This window comes from Trachurus trachurus (genome assembly GCF_905171665.1).
Source record: "Trachurus trachurus genome assembly, chromosome: 21".
NCBI lineage: Eukaryota > Metazoa > Chordata > Actinopteri > Carangiformes > Carangidae > Trachurus > Trachurus trachurus.
Genome location: NC_139899.1, coordinates 991577 through 1017306, shown reverse-complemented (window position 1 = coordinate 1017306; position 25730 = coordinate 991577). Strand labels below are relative to the sequence as shown.

General features: G+C 43.9%; 1 protein-coding gene across 1 annotated transcript; it reads left to right on the top strand.

Annotated features, from left to right (window-relative positions):
* The first annotated feature begins 3539 nt into the window (after window positions 1–3539).
* igfbp5b (insulin-like growth factor binding protein 5b) lies at window positions 3540–19474 on the top strand. Its single transcript, XM_083996757.1, has 4 exons — window positions 3540–4263; window positions 14408–14622; window positions 14827–14946; window positions 16106–19474. The coding sequence occupies exons 1-4, from the start codon at window positions 3930–3932 to the stop codon at window positions 16238–16240; spliced, it is 804 nt and encodes a 267-aa protein (XP_083852883.1). The 5' UTR covers window positions 3540–3929; the 3' UTR covers window positions 16241–19474.
* The last annotated feature ends 6256 nt before the right edge of the window (window positions 19475–25730 follow it).

The following is a 25730-nucleotide window of genomic DNA, read 5'->3' as shown; positions in this document are numbered from 1 at the left end:
CATACAGTTTGGCAAATGGCCCATTGCCATAATCCCTATAGTCATAGCAGTAGGTTTGTTACCTTTAATTGTCAGTGCAAGCTATTTTTAGAACGGCGGAGCAGAGCCGCAAGCTGCTCAGAGCAACACTACGGGATTTCTTGGTTTCTCTCAAAACTCATCAAATACACAATCCAACAACTCCAAAACGCTCTCGTGGACAAGTTGTGACCTGCACATTCACCACACTATGAGATAATAACACAACGTTACGAGACAAAGAACTGCCCCAGACAGGAAAGTGCATCAGCGGTTTTGCATGAATTTACCTCGAAAACAATTCCGTCTCATAACGTTGTGTTATCTCATAGCGTGGTGAATGTGCAGGTCACAACTTGTCCACCAGAGCGTTTTGGAGTTTTTGGATTGTGTATTTGATGAGGTTGATGAGGGAAACCAAGAAATCCCATTAGCCTCCGTAGCGTAGCTCTGAGCAGCTCGCGACTCGGCTTGGCCATTCTAAAGATAATTCACACTGACAAATAAAGGTAACGAACCTACTGCTATGATTATAGGGATTATGGCAATGGGCCAATTTGTCAAAATGTTGAACTATCTCTTTAACGTATCAAAACAAATGTGAATAAAAACTCTTAATGCCCTCCTGATCGTAGCTGAAATGCAGCAGAAACTTCGACTAGTGTAAGAATGTAACTACTGTTTCTCTGCTCCTTTTTGGTTTTGGAATCGGAGCCTGTTGCATAGATATATTACAGTGCTTCGGCCCAAGTAGTCCAAATGACGTTCACTTGGACTCCGACTCCAACTGCTGAGCAGTTGCAATTGCTAGTGGTTAAGAACCATAGATGTCTTCTGGGAAACTGCAGTGCCAGGTGATGAGTCCTCTGGCATTCAGTAGACAGACACTACCAATACGAAGAATCAGTCGGTCTTTTGGAGTTTGCCCTTTGGTTCTTAATAAAACTTCATCATTATTTCCTTAACTTGCAGGGAGGGACAGATGGGCTGATGCCTGCACAGATAATTGGGGAATTACAGTTTGCAGTGAGAAAGAGGAACAGCAAGTCCCTTCGTAATGTGTATAATATTGTACATCCTTTAACTGGAGCATATTCTCCTTGTAATCTGTCATCCTGTCTCCTCATCAGTCGTCTCCTGCCCAGATGAGATTTGGTGGATGCATCATTAATCCACGCTGCTTTACTGTCTTAATCCCATTCATTATCGCTGCCTGGGTTTGGCCAAAGTAGCTCAGATTTATGTCTTAGTTTGCTCTCGCAGGGGTTTTGCCACTCCTGCTGCTTTTTTCAGAGGGAACACTAACTCACCACAGCTCTTTGCCCCGGAGCTGTCTGCTGAGACGTTTAGTGATCACAACTCATTCGGTGCCGTGTCTGTTGGATTAATATGTGACCTCTTTTTTCTTTTTTTTTCTTTTTCTCTAGCTCTTTCTCCCTTTTTATTTTTGTTCCTGTGTTAAACACTGACAAAAAAAAAATCAGCCCGTTCCAGATGTTTACGGTTGAATGCAAAAGATGGGAAGTGATAGCATGGATGGAGGCATGTAAGGGAAACCAGAGGAAAAAAGCCATGTGGGGAAAAAAAACAGTGCAGATATGTAAACAGTGGTTATGGAAGCCTTCAACATCCCCTGTAAACCGCATTTTAAACAATCATGGCTGAATTGAAGTCAAGGAAACACTAAACATGTGCCATACTAATGTTGTGGTGAATCGCATTCTTGAGAGCGATTCCATAGGAAACTTAGAAATGCCCATGTGAATTTGATTTCATATAAGTCAGATTATGTAATTATCCAGTCACTGGTTCCATGGGGAACATTTCATTTTCAGTATGAAATAAATACTTCAGCGGCTCTATTTTTAGCTTCACGCGCACCGATCCAGCAGCTGCATGTATATGTGCACAATGAAGTTGCATGCTACAGCGGTGGTTTGCACTTCTGTGTCATCAGTGTGGTCATTTCTCTGATCTCTAAAGGTACATGAAGAGGACATGGGGCACGAGCTCCTCCTCATAGTTTATCATTGTTAACAGCTCCTTCTAGTGGTCAACTGCTGAATCAGCGTGTCTTCTCTTTGGAGCCTCACTTAGATACAAAAAAAGAAAGAAAGAAAGAAGCCACGTTTAGGAAATGACTTTTATCAAGCACTGATCAGCGGATACAGCCTTCTGACTGTTATGGCAGGAATAAAAAGAAGAAGAAAAAAGCTTTAAAAAACGTGCAGAGATGGAAAGAGCAGGCTTCACTGGGGCTGGTCCAGGCTGTGGTGCAAGAAAGAGGAGGAAGAAAAAATACACGCTGAAGCAATCACACATTATTCTGCGTGCAGGCTGTAAAATCATAGAACCCTGTTGCACTTAACTTGTCAGGATGTTGCCTCAAATCTCAGAGATCGTGACATTTCTCTCTCTACCCCCTTCCCTTTTTCCTCCTTTTTTCCTCTCTCCTCTTGTGAATGTGTGTCTGTGAGAGTGGGGTGTGCAGGTTGATCCCCCCCCCCCCCCCCTCTTGGCAACATTTGTAGCATAAATGGTGTCCAGTGGGAGCAACAGGTGCATGCTCTTAAAGGTGACCGTGGGTCCCGCGGTGCCATCCACTCAGGACGCACAGCTCCAGTCGGTGTGTGTGTGTGTGTGTGTGTGTGTGTGTGTGTGTGTGTGTGTGTGTGTGTGTGTGTGTGTGTGTGTGTGTGTGTGTGTGAGAGAGAGAGAGTGAGGTGATGGTCATTCCGCTGGCAGGATCTTTTTTTTTTTTTTTTTCTGTTCCGACCATCCAGCGCAGCAGCTCCGCTCTGCTTTCCCTCAACTCAGGCTATTCCAATGAAACCCGTGAGAATGAGGCACTTATGACTCAAGTAGGGGGGTTACCGATGATTAATCTTTTATGGCCAGGGAAGAATCATGATGTAAGAAAATGATTTTTCCTTGAGAGCCGAATAAAAGAAAGTTTTACTTTTCAAATCCAGGGATGTGTAATTTAAACTTCATTATTTTTCTCTTTCGTGTTGACACATTGATCCAAAGTTCGGGGACCATTTGTAAATGTAACCTTCTCCAGAGGAGTTATCTCACCCATTGTGTCAAAAAAAAAGAAAAAGAGAGAGAGAGCTCGTTTGACACTAAAGTGAGATTTTATGGCTCAGTGTGAGTGTGGATGACTTGTTGATTGTGACATTATTCTGCACTCCAAGCAGAATTTACAGTCGCGGCTCTTGAAGCCAGTGAAAACCTAGTACGCGCTCGGTGCTGTGCTGTGCGCGCTGAGATGTTTAGTAGGAGGCTGCAGCGCTGCGTTCTGCTGTCGCCTCTTCTTGTACCTCGGCATCGGTTCAGCATTCAGGGTGAAAGAGCGATCCTCCTCCCGCTGCTGCTGCTGCTGCCGCTGCTGCTGCTGAAAAAAAAAGTGTTTGGCCGCCTGCCAAGCCGTGGAACAAGTGCGCCTCCCTTCCCTGCTGTTTAGCGTATTCATAGTTAGGGGTTTGGGCTCGGCTGTTTTTAAAAAGGCAAGGCAGCTCTCAAGTTGATCAGTCTGCTCAGGAAACCTCTGGTGGAGAAAGTATTGGAGTCCAAGCTGAAGGGGGGAGAGAAGTTGATATTTTGTGCAAAGAACCGCTTTGCTCCTGCAGAGGACAGTACGGGAAAAATATAGCACACATATTTGTAATTGAATTGAAACTTTTTTTTTTGCACGGTGCACAGCTCCAAGCCTGTAATTTATGTTTCTTTTTTCCTTTTTTTTCTTTTTTTTTTAATAGATAGCAACACTCTTGGATAAAGACTCTTGGCTTTAGCTTTAAAAATCGGATTATCTGACTGAGGCATTGTGTCCATTAGACCAGTCTACCTTTTTTCCCCTCCTCTTCGCATTTGAGGTTTTATGCTATAACAAGAAGAGAAGACCAACGATGATTCTCAGTTTTTGCCTCTTGGTGACATTTATCTTGGGGCTGTCCGGGTGCTTGGGCTCATACGTACCGTGCGAGCCTTGTGACCAGAAGGCGCTGTCCATGTGCCCTCCGGTCCCGGTCGGCTGCCAGCTGGTCAAGGAGCCGGGCTGCGGCTGCTGCCTAACGTGCGCCCTGTCTGAGGGACAGGCGTGCGGCGTTTACACCGGGACTTGCACCCAGGGCCTCCGCTGCCTGCCGAGGAGCGGGGAGGAGAAGCCCCTGCACGCCCTTCTCCACGGCAGGGGAGTGTGCACCAACGAGAAAGGATACAAACCTGCTCACCCGCCCATAGGTAAGACCCGCTCCGGCTTGACTGGCTCAGCTGAATGAAATGAAATGCATGCTGCTGGGGAGGGAGGGGAGGGAGGTGGGGGGGCCATGCAGGCTTTGCAATATCACTGTTTAGGTCTGCAAAAGTCTCCTCTATAGCGCAGGAGTCTTCCTCTGTGGCTCCGTGTTTAATAACATCTTGTCCCATGCGGGAATCCACTGTTGTGAGTGTGGTATTTGTAATGTCTGCTGGCACTCCGCAGAGTATCTGCCACGCTCGAGCCAACAGCTTCTAGTCTATTAAAATAAAGCTTTTTTTTTTCTTTATTTATTTTTCTAATGTTTCTTCCACGTTCAGCCACAGCCGGTTCCCTCCCCTCACACTAAAACAATCCACACTGCTGTGTCTCAGTAGCCGGTGCCGGTGCTCTCTGACAGACCGTTTGTTTGACAGATGGTTTGAGGTGCCATCTGATTAACTTTTATCCACTGACTTGATTAAACTGGCTGCAGGAGCTTATTCCTGCTTCTCCTCTCCCGGGGCTTTGTGGGAGACGTAGCTGTAATATACTGGCGGCGGACAGCCTGTATACACCTTGATGGCCGCAGGCTCCGCATCCAGCTGTACAGTAATAGTGTTCAGGCTGCGCGTTATGAGTCTTGTACAGTAATGACACGAGAGGAAAGAAAGTCTGGTCGTGTGCCCGGTGCTTGGTAATCTACAGCGGGGCGGATCGACGCTCCGCTGCGGGAAGCGCACATGGTGCGATCCCCGGCTGATAGAGCCTGTAGAGCGGGACAGTGGCTGTCCAATTGCGGTTTGGTTCGACCCAAGAGAGGTTGACACGGAGCCAAGCAGCCCCCACGGTTTCTAAAATATTTACATTTCAATTATTAAACGCATTTCCTTTAAGAATTCCCCCACTCTCTCTCTCTGTCTGTTGATCTTGGCAAAATCATAAACTGTTCAGACGCGGGACAAAAAAAAAAAAAAAACTTTATCTGGAGGGGTCTGTCAGTGAGCCAGCTAGTGCTTATTTATATGAGGGATATTGAGAGGGAAAAATGTGGAACCCCCTAAAGTGGAGCTTATTCTGCAAATTACCGCCTTTAATATCCAACAATTTAACAAGTGTCTGTCAAACAAGCCGCGATTTTCCATCCTCACGCCGGAGCGCACTCAAGCTCTCACGTCTTTCATTCCCAATATCGCTCGCACACCCAAACCAAACCACTCGAGATGTGGACGCGGTCCAGGCGGAGAGAGGAAAGGACGCATGAATGAGCGGAGGTGCAAACGTCGGGTATAGCCTATATACTGTACACTCCCCTGGTGGATGCAGAATTGAGATAGATTTAGGTCCTCGCGGGCTGGTGTTTAGAGTCGGATTACCACTAAATCTGTCGCCTGTGCGTGAGAGGGAGACGCGGAGAAAGAAAGAAAAAAAAAGAGGCAGAAAAGAGAGACAGACAGTCTGACAGACAGACAGACAGACGGAGTGGGAACAAGCCAGAGCCAATAGCCTTGAATGATTAAAGACATTTTCTTGGTGCAGTGGAGAGGTTCCACTGACTGTCACTCAAGAGTTTTAGCAGCTTGTCAACAAGTAGATAAGTAGGTGGTAGCCACAAAAGGTTTTGGCCATATGCCTCATTCTATAAAATAGGCGACCACTGTGGACTCATTCTGGCTGTTGACAGAATCATTAGGGTGTTTTGCAGCCAGAGCAGAGCCTCACCTCTCTGTCTTAATGACATTTAGACCAGAAGTGGGTCGGTGAAAAAAGCACAATGAAGTTTTTGCAAAGCATTGATCACCAACTGTGAAGCTGCACAGCTCTCTATGTTTCAAATGCGTGTGCGTGTTTACTTTCACGTGCACTTGGGCGGGGTTGTGTGGGTGTCTGGGTTTGCATTGTTGTGAGTGATGACACCTCTGGCAGTTTTGTCTCACTCTGCACTCACACACACAGAGAGACAGAGAGAGAACCTAACTTCTTTGTTGGCCCACAGAGGTAATCAGAGCATCTTTTCCTGCCTCTGGCGCTGCATTCATTGGGCGCCCAGTCACAACGCAGTGATTCAGCAGAATGCCTCCGGGCTCTCTCTCTCTCTCTCTCTGTTTTTTTTTTTTTTTCCTCTGAAGGGCCTTCTGTCAAACAGCTCCGCTCGATGGGAACTGTTGAGGTGAGCTTCTGGTTTCCTGTGGTGTGGGGTTGCAGCTGTCTGTGCGCTGTACCAGCTGAGCAAGGCAAACACAGGGAGGAGGAGGAGGAGGAGGAGCTCAAGTGTCCGCCACACTCAGGAGGCCATGAGAGCTGCAGCCTATACTAAATATTGACTGGGGGGTGAGAGGGAGGAGGAGGAGGAGGAGGGTGGGGGTTAACAATGGGAGAGAGGAATCTTTGCTATCCTACAGCTCCCCCTCCCACCCAAGAAAAAAATGGCCCATCACTCTGCGTCTGGGTTGCGGTGCATTAATTCACGTTGTGATCCCAGGAGTTGCGTGTATTGTAAAACACTGGAGGTGGTATGTGCGCCGTAGGAGTGTGGGGGTGGGTGGGTGGGTGGGGGCATTCAGATTTTTGTCAGCCCCCCTACCCCTTGCCCCCACGAGTGAATCAGAACCCGTGGAGCTTGCCAACAGATATGACTTCATGGCAGCAGGCCCCCTCGTCCTTCAGGCTCCTGAAAGGGGCCTTATGTTTGAACAGATTGCTCTGTGCCAAGAAACAAAAGATGATTAGGGAGTGGCTCCAAAATCCAGAATACTCCACTCACACATGGACAGAAACGCTATGGCTTCCTTATTAGCATAGCAACGGGAAACCCGCTCGCTGTAGGCCTAATACCTTACATTTGTCTTGGCTCTGAAGATGCAGCTTGAACCTGTTGCCAAAATAACCATCTGACTTCTTTCAGTGGGTTTTTCACATGTCACATGTATTTGTCATTAATATATTATGTACATTCAGAGCGACTGCAGGCTCCTCCTGCTTAATGTTTGCCAGAGGAACCTCATGTATGTATGCATGTATGTATGCTAACACTGTTACCTTCACATTTCTAAGCAGCGTGCAGAATCAGTTGTCATCACATACTTTTAGAGAGAACTTCCACTCTGAGAATCCCCATCTGCTTTTTCCACGTCCACATCATCACTGACACAGCTGGTTATTGGGTCGTAGCTGAGGAAACGAAGTGAGCGTTAAAAAAAAAAGAAAAGAAAAGAAAAAAATATATATACACTGATTCTTCTACTTGACCGTATACATGCTTAAAAAAAAAAAAAAACGAGCCCGTTGGCTGGTTGTCATTAGTCCGTCTGCTGTGTTGGACGTTGCGTGCTCATACAGACATGCCACATTGGATATAGCCCCGGTCACGTGTGGTCCCAGCTGCCTGACAGCTTCATGATGGGCTCATGTGAAAGGAAAGACTGCATGTGGCTTTCCATCCGTCTCACCTTGAACATCTGAGACAGTGCAGTGAAAGCTTAGCATGCTGCAACTGATCTGCTGCAGGTGCTAGGGAGAATTATTGGAAAGGTCATTTTGTCAAGATATCACATGAGGACTTTAAGAAAAGAAAAGAAAAAAAAACACACAATTCATGGAAAGTGTGAAGGTAGAGAAGCTGCTTCTTAGATATGACACTGAGACCGTTGATGTAGAGCTGGTTTTGCCTGTGTGTGGTTTTGTTTGATCAGCAGGGGAGGACCCACACGCTTTGGCGCTATCCTTGGCAAGCCAATAACCCTGCTTGGCACACTTGCCTCGATTTCTGCCTATAAAACTTAAGAGAGATATTTGTCCTGCTTATTGGTCACTGACACCCATCCTGCTGCCGGTGGCGGCGGCGGCAGCAGCTGTGAGAGAAATCAACACTCGCTGTCGTCCCTCTCTCCGCGCTGCGAGGCATGCGATTCAAAATAGGCAGGGGGACAGGCCGCATGCTGGGCTGTAGAATGATGTCACGTGTTCAGACGTGACCTGTGCGCTGTGATCTCGCGCCGGCCCGCTGCGTGGCCGACACCTGGCCGGGAGCGGGATCACTTCAGTGAAGCGGAGATTCTGAAAGGTCCGATCGCTAGCAGCACAAAGGAAAGAGAGAAAGAAAGAGAAAAAAAAACAGTCCTCTTAAGTTTGGGTGGAGGCTCCGGTGACTTCTCAGAAACACTGAATATGAGACAGCTGAACCTTTTGTCGTGCCCAGTGTCAGCTCACAGGCTCATCATTGTGTTGAGTACCGCTTCCTCCGAACTTCAGGCGAGGTTGGAAACTGTGATATTGCATTTTTCAAGAGAAAAAAAGACCAAAAACCCTAACCCTAACCCTAATCGCCCTAAAACAAGGGTCATTTTTGAATTTGTAGCACCATCATACCGTCAAATCTAGTCTGGGGCCATTGACTCACTGTTTTGGTAAGCAACCGGATCCAGGGTGAGAGAGACAGGCCTTTCCGTCAAAATAAAAGCACCAAGCTAATAAAATGCGGTTAAACTCTTTAAGTTAAAGCAGATATCAGTGGAATGTTTTTGTTAATATAAGTCCTAAATAGTCCTATTTTCCGTCAGCAATCACTTACATGAAGTATTTCAGCCTAAACACGAGTCTCTCCGTCACTCTGCTCTGCTGTAACCCGAGGAGAAAATTTTCCTTGTGGGATACAAGTGTTATCCAATGAGGAGAGAGAACGGCATGAAGGGCTGTGTGTGCAGCCAAGGGATGCGCGTGAATGTGGTGACGTAGCACGAGGACCAATTGATGCCTGACCAGGGCGGGGGCTGCTAACTCATGGTGCGTTCAAAGAAACTCGTACTTTGTGTTTTTCCTTCCTGTGAAGTCATACCAGTTCGATCTGGTACGAGTTCACGGGTCGGAAGTTACGAGTGGCCGTTATAGGGAACTTTCACAGACAACAGGATGGTAAAAACACGAGCTACGGGTTACCTGGAACGCTACCAAGTCGTAGTTGTGACTTGAAGCTGTAACTTACGGTTTCAAAAGCCTGCCTTGAACGCAGCATTAGCCGAAACGGCCGTGAAGCTGATATCTGCTTTAAGGAATATAATTTACAAGAAAGTCCCAGAGCCATTGAGTTAACCTTTTTCTTTTATTGTATTACAAGTTAATGTCTATTTTATAAGTTTTATGTTGGTCAACACTTTTACTTTGGTGAATTTGGTGATTTCCGGATCCGCTAGAAGACGGGAACCAGAATGCAGACAAAACTCGCAGTTAACAGACAACAGGCTCTTCTCCTCTGGTGATGTGAGGCTATAGTCAAATCGCACACAAAAGTGTTGAATGCAAATTCATCCTTGAAGCTACTTTTACACCTCCCTGATGTTTCTTTTATATCCTGCCTTGTTCAGTGCCACTTCGCTTTTGCCAAAATAGCTGCCTCCTGCTGCCGGGGTGGGGGTGGGGGTGGGGGGGTGGGGGGGAGTCAGAACATCGTCACACCCAGCAATTGTGTTGTGGCGACGCTGACCCAAAAAAAGAGGTTGCGTCCGTCCGTGCGGCTTGTTGCAAACCCAAACTCAGATGTGGGACGAGACCTCAGACCAAAATTAGGAATGTACAGTAGAAGCGCCGCGCGCCTCGCTCTGATAATGTGCTTTTCACATGGCCGCTCTTATGTGTGCAGACGGAGCGTTTATTTACACTGTGGGAGCTGTAAACAGGTCAGAAAGTTTGCTTACCTATAGGAGCATTTCCCACTTGGACGGATCGTGCATCCTCTCATAAGTCCCTGTTTTGTGATTTATAATCCTTGAATTGTTCTTGTTGCTATTTATACCCTGCATTCAGAAAAGCAGGAAACTTTTTGATTGCAATGAACATATTCTGTGTGCACAATACCATGGGAAGAGTTATTTCCTGCATATTCAGTGGCTGATTGAGAGCATGCACAACAAAAATTCCAGAGAAACAACAGGACATACTGTAAGGTCTCAAAACACAATTCCTTGACTCTTTCTGGAGAACATTTGATAAAGTTTTCTTTCTGCTTTAGCAGTCAGTAACTTGTCGCTCTAATGTAACAGGGGCTTCGTGCACTTCTGTCAGGTCATGTGCAAAGGACATAACTCAGTGGATTCTGCCCAGTCATGCTTTTATTTTAGTTAATTTGTGTTGCTAACTTTATCACTGCATCTGTCCCCTTCCCTCCTAGCAGTTGTAACTTTGCCACAGTTTTGAAAAAAAAAAAAGCCTCTCTGACCCATTTCTCTTGGCCATCAGGACCATCAAGTTTTCTGCCACTGCACACACACATGCACAGACTTACACAACTCCAGCGGGTTGTTCACACCTCCCTTTCTGCTCTAGAAACTGCAGGGTTATCAGGCCATGGCCCTCTTTCAAATATTAAGTAGCTGAGGCAGTCTGAGGCTAAAGGATGGTTTACTAGCGTTGTGCTTTATAAGACACAGGGCCCTCAGGCTCATTTCATCCCCACAATTATCTTGTCATACCCCCTGTTGAGATTAAACAGCACCGCTATTCACTACTCTCTTACTTCTTGTAAAGATGTAATTTCAGATGCTGCACAGTAACTGACTTAATCAAAGGCAGGATGAAATAAACGTGGTGTAATGCCGGGAAATCCAACGAGAGGTGGGAGAATCTATTGTCCAGTTTTTGCTTTGTTTTCTTTCTTTTTTTTTTTTTATCTAAATGGTATTATTATAGTCTTACAGATCCAGTGGAGAGAAAAATCCAAAGAAGGGGTAGCTTATCTGTCATGCTTGGACTGCCGCCTGTAAGAAACTTGGGATATTCATGAAGCATAATTGTGTGCAGATGTTAATTTTTAAACAGAGAGAAGTATCAGGTGCACCTCCTTTGGCTTCTCCGCTCCTCTCGTCCTAATGAAATCTTTAGGAGCGAGGGGGAGAGAGATAGTACAGCACAGCTTTGGGCTCAGCTGAATGGAGGGAGCCGCACATGACTTGGCTCACTTGGCTCCGGTCCAGCACCTTGGCTGAGTTTCAGGAGTTAAACACAGACCCCTCTAAGCCTCCTTTACAAGCTGGGTACCCTGAGCATGGAAAAACTGAGTTTTTGTGGCTGCACTGAAGAGACCACTTCTGAAGAGATGAATTTAGTGATTTTTTTTTCTCTAAGCAGAGGAGAAAAGAAGTCAGACACTATTGTCTTTTACAAAAGCTATATGAATTTTTAAGAGCCCCCATTTCTGACATTGTTCTCAGAGGACACTGTTTTTTTGGGGGTTTTTTTCAAAGTGACTGACTTGTGTGAAGTGAGAATAATTGATGTGCCATGGCTCAGACCTCTCTTAGTCTGGCCATTTATATGCTCAAATGAGATTACACATGAAATAAGAATGCATGCTAAAAAAACATAGTCTGTTTTTTTTTTTTTTTTTCACTGCCAATTATGTGGCATTTTAATCAAGTGCCCTGAGAAATCATTGGGCTGTACAAGCAGAAATAAAGAGTTTTTTCCAGTGGTCGCATGCATGGTGTACATAGGAATGCTTGTTTGACGTATTTATTTATAGCAAGTAATAGCCTCGTAGTCTGAGTGGGGAGACACAAGGACATATCTAAACACAAACCAAGGCCTGCCAAGTCATGAGTTGTGAGATTAATTTCAAAGAGATGGCAGTGCAGCACAGAAGCCAAAGACCCAATTCTGGTAATCACCCACCCACCCCTCCACCCCCACACTCCCCTCCATTTCCCCTCCTCCCCTCCCAGAAACTCCAGACGCTCATGCTGTGTCAGGTTCTTTGAACATCAGTTTCTCGGAGCTCGTTGTCCTTGTTACGTCTCGCTGCCTCTTTCTCCACGGTGGCTGTGTGCGCCGACGCTGCCAGCCGGCGTGCAGCAAGCAAGCAAGCAGCGGCTCACGGCTATATACGACTTGTTCAATCACATTTTCCGACGTTATTTCGTGTACGCGAGCAAACGCATGAGTAGTATATACGGGGAGGTTGATTTGTCTTTCAGCAACAGTTGGCCCTATAGTCGGCCGGGCCAACATTCCTCTCTGGTTCAGTGCGTCTGGCCCCGTGCACCACGGCGGGTTTCCTTGTCAGATAAATATAACCAGGGTCATCCACTGGCACCGTCCACTTCAGCCAGTTGGGGCCTGGCAAAGTCCCCACAATAACTCTGTACTTATGGTACAGCTAAGCCAAGGTGGGAGGGGGGGGAGGGTGGTGGTGGTGGTGGTGGGGGCAGAGTGGCTTCTTTCTGTGGCCTGAAAGAACCTCTGGCTGGGGGTTCAGGCTTAAGAGGCTGAGCCCCAAAGATAGGAGAGGAAGGGTGGTGGGGGGGGGGTCGGGGGCAAGGTTAGGGATAAAGGACCTCAACCTGTGAATATCCTATCAACAGGGACTTTCAGATCTCTGAGACTATGGTGCCCCCTGGGGGGAGCTGGGATCACGTCTTAAGTTAACTGCATAAAATGTGACAGAAATGTAGAAGCATTTATACGAGTCCGCCGAGCGACTAGATTTTCCCCAGCTTGACATTTGAATCAGTTTTAATGTGGGGACACGTCGCCATAAAGTTACTACACTCCGAGGTCTCGGTCCCTGCTGTTGCAGTTCAGCAGCTCCAGATAATGTGTTAGCAGATTTTCCAGGCACAGCGTCGACGGGTGCGACGTGTGATGCGGTTTTCCCAAGTGGGAGAGGTCTGAGTGTGGCTCATTGGTACCTGTGTTTACATGTGATTTTTTTTTGTCTCGCTCATTTACTAAGGATCTCCGGGGGGGGGGGGTTGTGTGTAGATTCCGGGACGAATATCTAAATATTTAGGTTCTTTCAGTTTCCCATTGAGGCCAGATCAGCTGTAATCAGCGTTGTGTGATAGATGTTTGAGTATCACCTCTCAGTAACTGTTGTAAGTAGGTATTACGGGGAGCTGGAGATGGCGGGGGATGAGGTTAGCTCCAGTTGTATTGTGGCTGAGTTCATCAGCTGTTGATCTTAGCCTCTGTAAACAAATGTTAAGCAACATTTGGTGGGACAAACCACGGGAAAGCACCTGGCGCTGTATTTAAGTCGGAGGCTTGATTTGACCATATGCATGGAGGAAATGGACATAAGCATTGGAATTAAGACTCTGGATTTGTTTTTGTTTTTTTACCTTTTGATTTCTTTTTCAGTTAGAGTTTTACTGGTTCATCTTAGTGCTGGATTATGGCTCTGTAATGACCGGTTTTAGATGTTGTGGAGATGTTTCACATTCCGGAATCTTACATTCTGGTTCAAATAAAACTTTAAGACCGGTTTCATATGAAATAACCCTGGTGATGAAATAAACAAATATGCAATTTGAAAAGTAGCGCAACAAGAAACAACTACTTGTTTGAAGGCCTCGAAATACAGTTTATCCTGCCATATTGTGCATGAGCGGAGATGATGACATTTCTTTAAAAGTGCACGAGTCGGTATTTTAGTTCTAACAAACTGGTGAAAATGAATGAGTGTGAACTACTGAAGGTTTTGCGTTTCCTTTCAGCTCTGTTCGGCATTTGAATAACTTTCAGTTCCATGTTTTGGTTTTACGGCGCACAACTTTATTGTTTTGTTTCTGTGATCAGTGTTGGTTCCAGCTGTGGATTGGAGGACATTTGTTCTCAGTGAAAACGCTCTGATCAATACAGTATGTTGTTTACTATGCCAGAACCAAAGCTCAGATTGAAATAAATACAAGCTACTGAAGGAAATGGATCGTTTAGCTGCTAAAGAGCCAATGGAAGGAGACCAAAACAGAGAGAGAAAGACAGTGAACATTAACTCCTTTATGTATCCACTTACACATTACATCACAATAGTGATGAATATTTGCTCAGTTAAGTTAAATATTTTTAAATGCTCACCCAGCCTGGTCTGATCAGCTGATGTATGAATAACTTACCAGTTCCCAGTTTATCATTTGGAGCGTCATTGCTGTGTCATTTTGCACCACATATGTATCTACTCCTTCACTAACTTCAACCAAATTGATGTTAAATTACACACTGAGAATTGTAGACCTGACACATGACATCATGTCATGATCTCTGAAAATGCTGTTGTGTTTGGGCGGCCAAACCCATGAGACAACGGTGCATTAATCAATGGCTGCAGCTTAGGTTTAAAAATATGACATTAACCCACCGTCTTTCATTGATTCGATGCAGATCGTGAGTCTCGAGAACACGAGGACACCATGACCACAGAGATTACAGAGGAGCTGCAGCCAGCTAAAGTGCCACTCCTTCCTAAAGACATTGTGAACAGTAAAAAAGTCCACGCGCTGCGCAAGGAGGCAAAGAGGAAGCAGGGCAAGCAGCGCTTCATGGGCTCCGCCATGGACTACTCCCCTCTGCCCATTGACCCATTCAAGCCTGAATTTGTAAGTGTTTAATGTTTGTTTGATCTTTGTATCATGAGTTAAAGCCGCCATGTGTAGAATCAGGACATTACTGATGCTGCTCTCATCTACTCAGTCCCTGCATAGCTCCATCTTGTTATACATGTTTAGATTGTAATCTGAGTGGAGAATGGCCTGTAATGACTGTACTGCTTGATTGTAACCCTGTGCCGTCTCACTCCAAAGGGTCCATGCAGAAGAAAACTGGACGGTATCATTCAGGGGATGAAGGACACTTCTCGTGTATTGGCTTTGTCTTTGTACCTCCCCAACTGTGACAGAAAAGGGTTTTTCAAACGCAAGCAGGTGAGTTATAACAAGAAGCCACATTGTATAAAGTGTTTGATTATTGAGCAGCTCTAAATTCTATACTGTGAAAGCATAAAAGCCTCAGTCCACAGAGAAATACACACAGCTTATGTTCAGAAACTGCTGTCAGGACTTCTGTGACTTTGTGATGTCACAAAAAACAGTGACCACTCTCAGCCCAGCATCCCAGCCCCTGCCCACCTGGTCCCACCACCCACCCTTGTATATATATATATATATATATATATATATATGGATCAACACACCCTATAAAATGTTACGGAAGTGTAAAATATGAGACCTTTAAAGGGATATTTCACCCAAAATTCAAATTTCACTCATTATCTACTCACCCTCATGTCGACTAAGGGCTAGGAGAATTTCCAGAGTCCTCCGTGCCTTCTCTGAGTTACGGGGGGGTCCGCGCAACAGTATTTGTCCATATAATGGTTGTGAATGGATACCAACTTTCTTCGTCCAAACAGACACACCAAAAAACATCCAAATACCTCCATACTGCTCGTCTGTAATGTCCCTCTTGTATTGAAGCCCCGACATGAGAAATTGTTCCGCCGGTCAGGGTTAGACACAGGAAGAGCAGTGAACTGAGACACTGGGAGCTTCCTCTACAAACAAGCTTAAAATAAATACTTATTTAATTTTTTTCGGAACAATTCCTCATGTCGGGGCTTCAATACAAGAGGGACATTACAGACGAGCAGTATGGAGGTATTTGGATGTTTTTTGGTGTGTCTGTTTGGACGAAGAAAGTTGGTATCCATTCACAACCATTATATGGACAAATACTGCTGCGCGGAGCCCCCCGTAACTCAGAGAAGGCACGGAGGACTCTGAAAATTCTCACAGCTCTTAGTTGACATGTGGGTGAGTAGATAATGAGTGAAATTTGAATTTTGGGTGAACTATCCCTTTAAAATGTCAGAGAGCCCACCAGAGTGGATTGCATATACTGTCATTTAGGCTCAGTCACAAAAGGGTAGGAAAACTGCAAACCAAGGTACACAAGCAAACTCCTGCTGTAGCCTCTGTGTTTCTAAGCTACTGGTTTATTATGCAAGAAGACATCTGCATAGGTTTTTGTGGTGAGCAGACCCTCACCTTGGTGTAACCCCTCCACCTGTCCTCTGACCCACAGTGTAAACCATCTCGCGGCCGCAAACGAGGCATCTGCTGGTGCGTGGACAAGTACGGCATCCAGCTCCCCGGCACCGACTACAGCGGAGGGGACATTCAATGTAAAGACCTGGAGAGCAGCAACAACAACGAGTGAAAGGGGGAGGACTACCCTCGAACCCCCTTATCACCGCCCCCCCACCCCCTAACCACCATGTGACCCAGGGCCCACGCCTCCTCTCTGAATCACACCTGTATGCTCCGCCCTCTTTTCACTTCAAGATTCTTTTTTTGTTGTTTTTTTAATTGAACAAAAAAGGAAGAAAAAAAATCCAAATGAAAGAACAGGCTGAACAAAAGACACCTATTTTTTTTCTTTTCTTTTCTGTTGTTGACCAAGCACTCGTCTTCGAATGAGGGGGAAAATCCCAGAAGATTAAATAGATCTCTTGACTCATTGCTCACGGGGAGCCCTCGTATGAGCCGGCTTCCCTGATCGCAGATCCATGAAAATATATGCACACAACGGATATATTTTTTATAGAAGCCGGGGGTTACAATGCAACACTTTGTATGATGTAAAGCATTAACACAGAATCAAATTCAAGAGAAAAGAAAAAAAAAAGCATCAGGCACATTGATTGGAAACAGGTCCATTTTTAGGTTGTGGAACATGATGCTACTGTGGAACTGACGATTGGCTGTTGAGTATTTTTTTTTTCTGTTTTCCAAAAGAAAGAAACAAGTGATAGAGATGTGCTGTAACAGTTGACTCTATCTGGGTATGTGGTTCTGTCAGAGCACTTATGAATAGGGGAACCTGCTTAGATATGTGTAACTTCACAAAGCGATGCATGCATGAATGTGAGTATGTATGTATACAGTGCGAGTGCGTGGTATGTATCAGCCTATGTTGGTGTATGACGGAGTGAGCCTATTACAAAAAACAAAAAAAAGAATGTCCTAATTTCTTTCTCTTTTGTTTTGATTTTTTTTTTTTTGTCACAACAAGTATTGCTAGTGCTTGAAGTGGTCTTGGGGCTGGCCTTCTCTTTATTGTTTAGCACGTCTCGGGACAGACACGGAGCATTCGTAAAAAAAGAGCGAGCAGATCGTCACAGATGAACCTATGTAAGTGGCTCTTCGACAATGTAGCTAGCCTGATATGCCAACTGTGCCTATTTTGAACAGACAATGCCATGCAGGGCGACACAAAGCTTATATAGAGAGCGCTGGCTCTGCTGGTGAAATATAGATTTCCCCGCTTCAGTTTGACCTTTTTCGAGTTTCGGCGCGTAATCGAAAAAAAAGAAAGAAAAAAAACAAGAAAACTTTGCCAGTCAAGGCCGGTCGCTTCTCTGATTCAGTTTGTGTGAAGTGTAGTTTTGTATGGTTTTGTTTGTGCTGTTTTTCCTTTGCCTTCAGTGAAGTAAAAAGACCACCCACTTTTGAGCCATGTTCCTTTATCAAGTGGTTTCCCCTCAGTACTGCTACTACAGTGTAACCATGGTGTATTACATTACTTTTAAATATAGTTATTGAATGTTTGTTTTTCCTGTAGAAACAAAAAAAAAAGTATGACAACGATGTAATTTTGCTTGGAAAAAAAAGAAAAAAAAAAGATTTTTAGCCTGTAAAGAATTTGATTAGGTCCTTGTAGCCTGACCCAGAGTCATGTGATGATAGGGCAGTCAAAGAAGCTAACCCTCTGCAGCCCTTCTGCACACATGCCTCCATGTAAAGGTTATCTACCTATAAGGGGAGCATGAGAAAAACAAACAAAAAATGATGCTACAGGTTATAACAGGGTCATTTAAGTAGAGTTCTCTCTCTGTGTGTAAGTCACAGTGCCTTTCTACATGCAAATACATTAAATAGTGACGTGAAAGTGACATGGATATCATAGGGGACGGTTTGTTTTCTCAGACTGCCTTCAACCCCCTACCCCCAACCCCCTTCCCCCACTCCCCGTCCGGTCAGGGCTTGATACTTGATAAACAACAACAAACAGGTCTAGGGTTTTTAGTTCTGAGCAAGAGAAGGACAATGAATGTGGTAGGTCCTGTAAAAAAAATTGTCATTTATAATCTCAGCCTGTACCTCGGGGCAAATCCTGGACTAGGATGACGCTGCGTATCCCGCAGTCGGTTAGACCTCCCTCTTTCTTTGACAACCAATAAGCTAGGATACTTCCTTTTTTTTTCATGTGAATGCCAATGTATATGATTGCCAGAGAGGGAAAGCCAAAGGATGTTTGGAGGTAAATTAACAATTTCCTTTGCTGCAACAAAAGGGAAATGATACGTGCATCCTAAATGGTTTCCAGGTTGTGAATATATTATCAAGGCTACTTAGCCCCTCTTCCAAACACCAAATCCCCACGACCACTTTCGAAAAAAAAAAAAAAAAAAAAAAAAGCAGCTTGCACTTATTTCAGTTACTCACTATTGATATTGACACACAACGACGTCCTAAGATGTGGTATCATGAAGTTAGTGGAACAAATAAAGAAAAAAAAAACAGCCACAAAAGCTAAATGTTGTGTTATCTTGTGCTTACCTTGTAAAGGTGGTGCTTCGAGGTAATATTTTTTTGTCGACAGGGGCTGTGCAGCCCATGCCTGGGACCTCCGATACAGAAACATCTTTTAGGGAAAAAAAAAAACGAAACAAAAAAAGAGCTTGAAAAGTGACACACAGCTAGAGATGTTTGCATGGCCTACTGCACAGAGAGAGGGGGAAAAGAGACAAGAGGAGAGAGGGAAGAGGAAGAGTGAGCACCATGGGCAGTGGTCATAATCAGGGCCTAGCCACTTCCCCATTACGGGGGTCACCAACTGCATGACATTAGATTACAGTTAGCAAGACAGTTTATCAGGTCAGAGTCGAAGAAATCTGGGGAATGCAACACTGCAACCAGGAGTGGAGAATGAAAACATCAAATATTCTGAAATCTCTGTTATCAAAGGTGTGAATTCTGATGTTCCAAGTGTTTATTTCTGATTGTTTGGGTTGGGGGGGTTCAGGATTCTTGAAAAACAAGAAATGTATCTTCTCTCACGCCTGGTTGTGAGCAGTGACTTCCTCAGGTCTCTCCTCTCCTGCTTTGGTTTTATTCTCATCATACTTCAGTAGTACAGTAATTTCAGTTCAGCGTTTTTCTGAATACATAACACTTTTTGGTTGTAATGAGACAACATGATTGGTTTTTCATAATTTGGTGTTCACTGGCTTGTGAAATAAGACCCATCGGTGGCAGGAGGATAGTGGGAAAATAAAAAAATAAAAAAAGGTCAGTATTTGGAACTACATAAGACAAATAAATAAATACAAAAAAAAATATTTAAAAAAGACAAAAAATCTCAAATTATTAAAGTGAATATCACTGTGTAATATTTATTCAACTTGTAATTTATGTACTCTTTTAACCTTTGTCTTTTTTTTTTGTTATGACAAAGCATTTATTTAAATAAAGTTATGTATTCATTTAAGCATCCTGGTGAGGTTCTCATTTCTACTGTTCCGCCTTTTTTTGAAGAGGAGTAAGTGACCGGTAAATTGGCTTGAAATGTGCAGTTTGAAGTGGAATCATCCTGATAGTAAACACCGACTAATCTCCGAGGCACGAGCTGATAAACCTCTTAGACATAAGTCTGAGACGCCCAGGGTAGCCCGAAGGATCTCATGCCGCATGCAGGATGTGACTTTATAAAGCTTGGCCCGAGGGCAAGTCACCTGGTTTTCAACACCATAGTCAAAAAGATTGCACAGGAACAAGGAAGTCATTTAACATGAGTTTGAACTTCAAGGGGGGTGAAGAGAAGGGAGGGGATAACATCTAGTAGAACCTGCTCTCTATTGAAATGACTGGGAAGAAGAGATTTGTAGCCTGGAGGAAGCTTCAACATGTTATGGAAAACCTACATTTATTACCACTTCAAGGCAGAATGGACTCCCCTGAGACACATGCAGCTAAACACAAATGCATATACAGACTGAAGGTGAGGACAGAATATGATAAACTCTTAAGTCAGAGGTGAAGACACTACGGGACCACCTGGGAAAGGTAAAGGTTGGAAATCTTTGATACCAGCTAACAATTAGCTATTTGCTCTGCATGCATCTGCACAGAGGGGTGTCTGGTCATTTTTATTCCCACATGTATTCCAGGAGGAGACAGAATGGGATTTTTTTTTTTTTTTTTTTTGGTGGGGATGGGGGTGGGGGTACCAAAATCTTTCCCTGGGGACTTCAGGACTTTGACCAACTCCAGATGTGGGTGACTGAAGCAGGGCATGAAAGGGTGGAGGGCCCAGCAGTTCCTGTATGGCAGATCAAGGCTGCCGTAAAGGTTGTGGTATGTCTCAGTGTGTGTGTGTGTGTGTGTTGGTGTGGCAGTGACAGCACAGACTTTGACTTCAGGGAGGAGGGAACATGTGTACGAAATTTGATTTGCGAGGCAGTGAACATGACAATTACTATTTGCCTTCAAAGAAACTGACAAATGCACTTAGGACTTCAAAGCATTTATGCCCCTTTTATTACATAATTAGACCAACAACGTTGGATGGCTTCATCTAACGTCAGCTCACGCACCTCACCCCATCCCCAAACCCCGTCACACCGCTGTGCAGCGCATTTCTGAGAACCTCAAGGCCCTGCAGAAAGGTTGTATTCTCTTCCTCTCTGCATGTCTCCCCATGTGCAGCCATTGTGTCTAAATAAATGATCAGTGATCAAGTGGAGATGTCCTCGCTTGCTTGTGCATTGATTTGCCTGTAGCTCATACCGTTAAATGTGACTTTTGGAAATCATGATTGGGCATTTAAAGGCGTAAGCTTACAAATGGCATGCAGATGTTTACACTGCATAATTGCATTGGTTGCAAATCACTGCTTGTGCTCTGGCATAATGCTTTCTCTCAGAGAGGTAATGGTGGCTCTTTTCATCACTGGGATGGAGATGAAAGGAGATTTGAAAGAACTTGCACATGACTTAGCGGGGGAATCCTCCGATGCTGGTGGTTGAAGACGGCAGACAAGTGTCTGCTAGTTTTCATCCAAGCCCTTTCATCAAACACGGACTTAGACACCTAATCCCAAATGGAGGGTAGTGCAGCACAGATCGGATGTGACTGTGAGAATCACAACTCCATGTTAAGTAAACTCAGTGAGATTACTATTTTACATCAAGCCACAAAGGGAGCAGAGAAAGTATCATTATGAAGCACACAGTCAGGCTGCCATTCAGCGCACACCTTTCAAGATTGTATTCAATTCTTTTTCACCAAGGTAAGTAACGCATCACTAAAATAGTGAATGTGAAATTAGATACCAAGATGGTCAGATGAATGGCAAACAACTATTTAGTTTGACCAAGAGAAAGTGATGGCAAGATAACAACCCAAATTTCCACCCCATAGTAAAGACCATCTTCCTGAATTAATCTAGTAGTTCACAGAGTTGTTTTTGAGGTAAATTCATGCAAAACTGCTGATGCACGTTCCCGTCAGGGGCAGTTTTTCAGCAAGCAGTCTCTGCATTTGCCTCGAAAACAACTCTGTCTCGTAACATTCCATTATTATCTCATAGCGTGGTGAATGTGCAGCTCACAACTTGTCCAGGAGAGAGTTTTGGAGTTGTTGTATTTGATGAGTTTGATGAGGGAAACCAAGAAATCCCATGAGCCTCCGTAGCGTAGCTCTGAGCAGCTCACGGCTCTGCTCCACCGTTCTAAAAATAGCTTGCACTGACAATTATAGGTAACAAACCTACTGCTATGACTATAGGGATTATGGCAATGGCCAATTTGCCAACAATGTTGAAGTATCCCTTTTATGCTGTGCTCATGGTGACTGTCTATCTTTATCTTATCTCATCGACCCTGTTTTTGTGTTTCTTCCACTGCTCTGGGATCCATGCAGGTACAGTACTGGGTACAGTGCTATTTTTGCAAGATAAAATAATATAAAACCCAAATTGTAATAACCTGTATATTTTCTGTTTCATGTTTTTGAGCTTGAAGATATTACCTTGATCATGGTTCCATCCATCACAATGCATTTTTGCCATGAGTTCTTTTTCCCTCACTCTTTTCACATCAGTGAAACATAATAATTGTCTTTTTTTGCTCATGTTCGTGGATAAATGTCTGCTGCTCTACTTCCTGTTAACACGGCAGAACCGTGTCATTTTAACTGAGATAAAACAACAATTATTTTGTTAACATTCAACAAGTTCAGCTTCCGCGAGTCTTAGAGACAGAGACAGACCTACCATCAACATATCGAGGGAAGTTGTTGAATGGCAACAAAAGAAATAGTCGTCTGAAAGTAGGGCGGAAGCATACAAATACACACACGTGTGCTTTTGCACTCTCTCTCTCTCTCTTTCACACACACGCACACACACGCACACACACACACATGGAAGCACAGATACTCACCCCACTACTATTCCCACTGCTAAAGTTCCCTCCTCAGCCCATTGTGCCTGATCTATTAAACCCCAAAACAAAAGACACTTGTTTTGATTTGTTTTCAGGGAAAGGCCTCAAACTACCATTAAATGTGCTGAACAGCCCAAGGACGCCGAGGATCCATGTGTGTGACCCAGCCAAGTTGTCAAACTTTTTAAAGCAAACTCTCTGCCAAAAAGCAGTTGTTAATAGGACAAAATAAAAAGGAATAATATTAAAAAATAAATACATTTTAAAAAACAAAGTGTCAGAAGAACTGAACAAAGTTGTAAAGATGTGGCCGTGAGAGCGTCCATATTTTGCACAGCATGATTAATTGCGCCCTTGGATCGTTGCTAGCTAACTGGCATACTGGCATGTATTATTAGGTTACAAGGCCAGAGTCAGTGAGGAGTGGTCTCATATGATACAGTTCTGGCCACAACATTAAAGAAGTCTGTCTTTACACCCAAGTCTTGAGTCACTCTGATCACAAATCAGTGGTGACTTTTGTTGGGGGACTTTTGCAAGTGTTAGCAATTTCAGCCTCACACAGTACACAGCGCATAACATAAAAGTTCATGTACAGTTTGTCCTAGGTTTTGCCTGTATAGTGTATAGTCAGTAAACACATCAATCAGCAATGATATTTTCTGATTTAAATGAGACTCATACCTTCATGCACATTCAAGGACATATAAGCTCAGCAAGAAAACACCATGGAAACTTAAAAAGTCAGAATATGTAAAATGCATATTACAATTGACAAAATGACAAGATTTTACGTGTTTTGTTGGTTTCAAAGTCCAAAAACCAAGGATGTAAATTTCTAATAATGCTACCAGCAAATGTTTGACTCAATCCCTATCAAAACTACAGGTAGTTATTGATTTATTTTGTGCAAATTAAGAAATCAGTTTATTTAGATCTATGCATTAGGTTGAGCTGAACTACAATTAGACTGACGGCAACAACCAATGCATCTTTACACAGGAAATGCAATTGCATTGCATTGGATGTAAACTGGTTAATACTGAGCTTATTGGGAAAATGTCCCAAGTGTGTTTGCTTTCCACCAAACCTGAAGGATAATATCTTCTTCTCAGAAGAAATGATTAAGTTGTCCAAATCCTAACCGTACATGACTGTGAATGCCATCTCTGCTGTGACCATCCATTCCTGGAAACTTCTGGTGACTCAAAGACTGTGCTTTATTCATTAAATAAAATCCAGCCAGTGATTACACTGCCACCAGATCATAACTGGGAAAGTAGTTCAAGCATGTGAAGGTAATTTCTGGGACAGTGTTGCTTTATTACATTCATAAGGGATTAGAAGATTGTCCTGAAGATACATTTGAAAATAAATCAGTTAAGTGAGGTTTTTCTCCACACTGGGCCGCATTTCAGATCTTCATAATCCAGGAAAAACAAAACATTTAAGGTCATTTGAATTGACAAGAATGGACCTGCTGACACGTCAAACTATTGTCAGAGCCATTTAGATTTCTTCCCTAACTGAAGGAGGAATACAAATAAACACAGCATTCGATATTGTTTTGGGACTGCAGTTGATTAAAGATTGGAATCTAAACGTTACATATTTGAAATGTGATAAACACTCTGTTCAAGCTGTTGGAGAAACAATAACATTGGATTGTTTTCTGCTTGTGGGTGATCAAATAAGTCCAGCACAGACTGCACAAGTGAGACTGGACAAAGCTCTGCTTCATCACAATGGTCCCAGTATCCTGTTTCTGGTGGATATCCCTCTGTAGACCCTGATCTGCAATCTGCAACACAAGAAATGTGTGTGTGTGCGTGTGTGTGAGAGAGAGAGAGTATGTGTATGTCTGTGTGCATTTGTTTACTTGGGTTAGTTTATTCATAGACACCTTTACCCACTTAGTATCACATTTGTCAATGTCAGCCCCCCAACCTAATCCCTCCTCATGTCAACACTTCATTAGTAACCCCAGCAACACATGGGTACACACATACACACACACACACACACACACACACACACACACACTCATACACACACATATTGCCACGGCTCACCCTGACCTTAACCATACAGTAAGTCCTACTTGCCCAAACTCTCATCTCAAGCCTTAGCCTAATCTTAGCTCAATGTTAGTCTAAGGTTAGGCTAAACCTAACCAAAGCAAACATATCTTCACCTTTATGTCATGGGAACTTACACACAAAACCTCTGCACGCCCAGAAGTTTCCACTCACATCACTCTGTAATTTTTCTTTTAGTGACACTTCTTTGGATTTGACAAGTGTTCGTGAGAGAACTGCTGACAAACAACAACAAGAGCATTTCTGCACTACTTACTCTCTCCAAACTGGTAGGTGTGGATTCATGGAAGCACTTGGACGGCCTCCGCTTTTCAGTGTCATAAATAAGAAGCGAAATGAGACAAGCCAAGTCAGACACACATATTGGAAGCAAACATGGTGCAAGAAGAAATATTGCAATATAGAAACAGTGAAAGTGGTGTGATAAAAAATGTAATTATCTTATTGCAAAGTGTTTTCATTTCATTCCTTTTGAAATATAAAAAAAGGTTCGAAGGAGCTTCTACTACGACATTCCCAAGGAAAACAGAGGTTTGTCTGCTTAATCATGCGTCCCTCTGTGCTCGGAGGCAGCTCTGGCGTGATATTCATTCTGGCATGACTGTCCCCTGACTGGGGTTGGTAGGGATCTGGTAACACTGTGTAAATGTGAGGCCTCAAATGCTCAAAGCCCTCAACACACAGCTGCAAAACACACACTGAATGTAAAGTAACCAGCCAGTCAGCAACGGGTGAACCATTCACTTCAGTTTATTAGCTTTCGATACGTGCTATACTGCCCTGCTAAGCCAGACCGCAGTAACTACCGAAAATTCGAAATTGATTTTTTTGTGAAATTTAACTTGTCAATAAATGTTTTATCTTGTGTAAAATTTTCAGCGGTCAATATTGCTCAGTTTTAGAGATATGAGGTATGAAAAATTGCAGTAACTACAAAATCACTCTTGAAACTAAGCCAAACCGCAGTAACTACAGTTACTGCACTCTGTATCTGTTTCCCTGTACAAAATCACGCTCAAAACTGAGCCAAACCGCAGTAACTGCGCAGTTACTGCACTCTGCCTCTTTTCGCCTGCACTCCACCTGTAGTTACTGCGCTCTA